Source organism: Otolemur garnettii, unplaced genomic scaffold (assembly GCF_000181295.1).
Source record: "Otolemur garnettii isolate 467f Iridium unplaced genomic scaffold, OtoGar3 scaffold00077, whole genome shotgun sequence".
Lineage (NCBI taxonomy): Eukaryota > Metazoa > Chordata > Mammalia > Primates > Galagidae > Otolemur > Otolemur garnettii.
In genome coordinates, this window is record NW_003852472.1 from 2,466,435 (window position 1) to 2,470,474 (window position 4,040).

General features: G+C 55.3%; 1 protein-coding gene across 5 annotated transcripts in view; it reads right to left on the reverse strand.

The window, feature by feature from the left end:
• The window catches only part of MLXIPL (MLX interacting protein like), a 20,123-nt gene that overhangs the window by 8,300 nt on the left and 7,783 nt on the right, over positions 1-4,040 (reverse strand). For all 5 annotated transcript variants that reach the window (XM_023515691.1, XM_012807890.2, XM_023515690.1 and 2 more), the window contains exons 3-7: positions 2,257-2,339; positions 1,968-2,057; positions 1,629-1,673; positions 910-1,111; positions 680-760 (exon numbers count right to left, since the gene is read on the reverse strand). In XM_023515691.1, coding sequence (XP_023371459.1) covers positions 680-760; positions 910-1,111; positions 1,629-1,673; positions 1,968-2,057; positions 2,257-2,339 — 501 coding nt within the window. The remainder of the gene's footprint in view (positions 1-679; positions 761-909; positions 1,112-1,628; positions 1,674-1,967; positions 2,058-2,256; positions 2,340-4,040) is intronic.

The window sequence follows — 4,040 nt, forward strand, 5'->3', positions numbered from 1 at the left end:
AGCTGGGCATTGTGGTGGGCACCTGTAGTCCCAGCTACTTGGGAGGCAAGAGAATTGCTTAAGCCCAAGAGTTTGAGGTTGCTGTGAGATATGGCGCCATGGCATTCTACAAAGGGCGACATAGTGAGACTCTGTCTCAAAAAAAAAAAAAAAAATGCGTTGTAAGACATAGTACCTGGTATTGTCTTTAAAATAACATGGGAGAGAAGAGGTGTAGTCTAGATGAAACTGGATAGGCCAAGAGTAGTAAGTTAGCGACCTCAGTAATGGTTACAAGGGGGATTAAAAAAAAAATGGTTACAAGGGGGCTCACTAAACCACTCTTTTGGTGTGCAAGTTTGAAGTGTTCTTTAATAGTTTTTAATGCATCATGTAGTAATAAATAGACCTAACCAAATCAAAATCCCCTTCTTTCCCCAGAGTCTTAGCATCTACTGTTTTTCCTGGGGCCCTGGAAAGTGCAGCTTCAAAGCCCCTGGTCCCCTGCCTTTATCTGAGTTCGTAACAGTTGCATGTGGGCAACTGGGCAAAGGGAGGCTAGGAACATCCCTCAGAAACTATCCAGACCATCCTCCTTCCTAGAGTGGCCTGGGATGGGGCTGTGTTCTCACAGCCATCCCAAGGCTTTCCCACACTGACTCTGCCCATCTACTCCCCCTGGGGGAGGGGCCTGCCCCACCTGAGATCTCCATGCAGTCGTCCAGGCTGGGCTGCAATGGTGTCAGGTCTGGCTGGATCATGTCAGCATTGTTGACGTAGGCTGAAGGGGGGCAGTGGTGATGTCAAGAGCAGTTGGCAGGTGGAGTGGGGAGTCCCCACCCTGTAGTCCCAGCCATTCTTTCTTTGGTAGCCTGGATCTCACAGGCCTAAGCCCCTCTCTCCTGCCCCTTCCTGGATATATGCCCTCACCATCCTCAGGGGGCAGCTGCAGAGGTGAGGGGCTAGGCTGAGTCATGGTGAAGAGCGTGTCGGAGATGTCTGACAGAAAGCACTCGAGGTCCAGGAGCTGCCGCCCACCAGGCTCCTCCTCTGGGCCCCCCAGCAGCACAGGCACCACACTGGAGAAGAGCTGCTCGCACCATCTTTCTGGCGGTGGCCACCTGCCGTCCGCCTAGGGGGACAGAGTGGTCAGCAGCCCCTGGAAGGCTCCCACTGCTACCAGCCTCCATCACCCCTATCTGGGGATAAAAATGACCAACCGGCCAGGAGGCCTCTTTGTACATCCCTTCTCACCTTTCCCTGGTGGACCGAGTTTGTTGCCTGGCAGGCTAGGGTCGCACCATTGGCTTCTAACAACTGCCCCCAGGATAGCTTGCTGAATAGACAGGGGATTCCTTCCTGCCATCTAGATTCTTTCCTGTCTGAAACCCCAGTTCTCAGATTCCTTTGCTCCTCCACTCTCCCACTCCTTGTTCAGTGGCCTGGGATCTTCTTAGTACTGCAGCCTCCGGAGGAGAGATGGGCTCAACTCATCAAGCAGAGGATGGCAGTCTTTCCCACTCCCCAAACATTCCCCCTCCATTCCCAGACACAGTCCTGCCAACTGAGGTGGGAGCTGTCAGTTTTCTGCATCCCACATGCTTAGGAGCCAGGAAAAATTTCCCCTGCTGGACTTACAGAGCACCCACCTGCTTAGGAGCCAGGAGATCCCCTTCCCTGCTGGACTTACGGAGCTGCAGGGACACACAGAGTTGGACGTGGGACCCCTTGCCTCCGCCTCCATCATTCCCCGCCAAAGCCTCCTCCCCTATTCACAAGCTCCGCCAGCAATGGGATCCCCTATTCCGATTCAGGAGGCACCCCCCGCCCCCCCAGCCAGGTAAGGAGGCTGCTATGAGATCCTGAGACCACACGGTGGCGCTGTTGGCTGGGACTTAGTGGAGGGCCCGAGGGGTACTTGTGGGGGTCCCTTCCAGGGATCGGCCAGGAGACACAGTGGCTGGGGCCTCCCCTGGGACTCCACGGACCCGCTTCTTGTAGTAGATACGCCACTTGTGGTACTCGCGCATCACCACCTCGATGCGCCGCTTCCAGTAGTTCCCCTCCAGGACCACGGCCTGGGAAGAGTCGAGGGAGGAGGCTCAGTGAGAGGGGCACTGGCGCCCTCTTCCCCCCACCCTCACCCAACCCCCAACCTCGTCGGGGCCAGCTTCTCTCCCGCGCCCCTCCTCCCCGCAACCCAGAGCGGGGGCGGGGGTGCACACTGGAGGGATGGGCAGGGCTGGGCTTGGAGGGCGGTCTGGGGTCGGCAGCTACCTCTGGTTTCCGGTGCGCGTCAGCCTCAGGCCCCTGCAGAGGGGTCACGAAGCCACACACGGGGCTCTTCCTCCGTTCCACATCTGCGAGATGGGGGCCAGGTCAGGGGCACCCAGGTGATATTCTATGAAATCCTGCCTGGCCTTTGCTGTTCAGGTTAAGCACCTATGCTGCCTTCACCAGGAAGCCTTCCTTACCTGCTCCAGCCCTCCCAGATCTTCTTTAGCCTAGTGAAATTATGAAAGAACCTCTGACACCTCCTCTGCCTCCCTCCAGGGGCTAGGAGGTGGGCAGGCAGCGCTTGCTGAATGGTTGTCAGGCCACAGGCAGAGAAGGGCTCCAAGGAGATCCTGGTCACAATGGCGAGCCAGGTCTGTTGGCTAGACTTAGTGGAGGGCCAGAAGGGTGCTGGTGGGTGTCTATCTCAGAGAACCACTCCTGGGCTGCTTCTGGCCACCTGTCTGAGGCCCTCTCCCACCCTCTCCACTCCCCTCCCAGGCTGCAATCCTGGCCTCTCCCCAGGCCCCTCCCTTTTGTCCCATAAACACATTCCAGGCTCTTCCTTATCTTCCGAGCCTTTGCCTCCCCTTGTTGGGTTAGCTACCCCAAAAGCTAACCTTTTGCCCCTTGGCACCCCTTCCCTTTCCCCCCAGATTCTGGACAAGTGGTCATTTGCCACCTCCACTGCCACACTTCCCATCTCATTTTCACCCTCTGAAACTTAGTGTCTGCTCCCTTGTGCTCCCACCCCGAACTCAAGGCCCCATCCTCTTCGGCCTCCTCCCCAAGTCTCAGGAACATTCCCTGCTCTCCTCCCTCCCTGACTGCTTTTCACTGACTCCTTTGCAATGTTCACCCCAGCCTCCCTCATCTGGCCTCCTTCAAGCTCCAGCCCGTAACCAGCTGGCTGGAAACCTTCCACTAGGATGTCCCAAAATTTGCCACAAAATCCGACTGACTCACAGCTTTCCTGATCTAATTTCTCACTTCTATGTTATCTGTGATGTTTCGTCCACCATTCTCTCCCCTCCATCTTCTCTCTCATTGTGCCATCCCCCAGTCTGGTACCATTTCTCACATGGACCTCCCTAACTCATGCTCTTTAATCTATCTTCCTGCTGTAGCCAGGGCAATTCTTCCTAAAGTGCAGTTCAAGCATGAAACCCTCCATGGCTCCCTACAACCTTCGGGATAAAGTCACTTCTTAGCTTGGCTTCCAAGTCTCTCTGTGACTTAGCCACCACTTTGCTCCTCCTACCTCCATGTGGCCCACTTTGAAGCCAGACACTGGTCTTTTTCTTTTGGGAATCCCATGCCCTTCCCTCCTCTCCTCATCTTTTGGGACAGCCCCACCTCTAGGAAGACTTCCCACTGCTCAAATCCCACTGCTCTGTCTCTCGCCATCCACCATCTCCTGCTTCTCTCTGCATGCTTGCCTCCTGCGGGATGTGACACAGGAGCTGCCTTGGCACAGATCTTGGCACACAGCAGACCTCTGTAAGAGGCAACCCTAAGATTCTTCTTGGCTGCCCTGAGAAAGTGGACAATTACTGACCCTTCCTGCCTCAAGCCAACTTCCTCTGGAACAAATGAGGACACAGAGGAGGTGGGACCACCTGGACATGAAATTTATTGGGATGTTTAGCATCACTTAAAAAGTTCTGTCCTAAGAACATCCTCCAATATAGATAGGAAGGGTTTTGTCCTGTTGGTGAGCCTGGCTTGGAAAGAAAACAAAGAGAATGGCCTTGGCACCCCATGCTCAGTGGTTAGGGCACCGACCA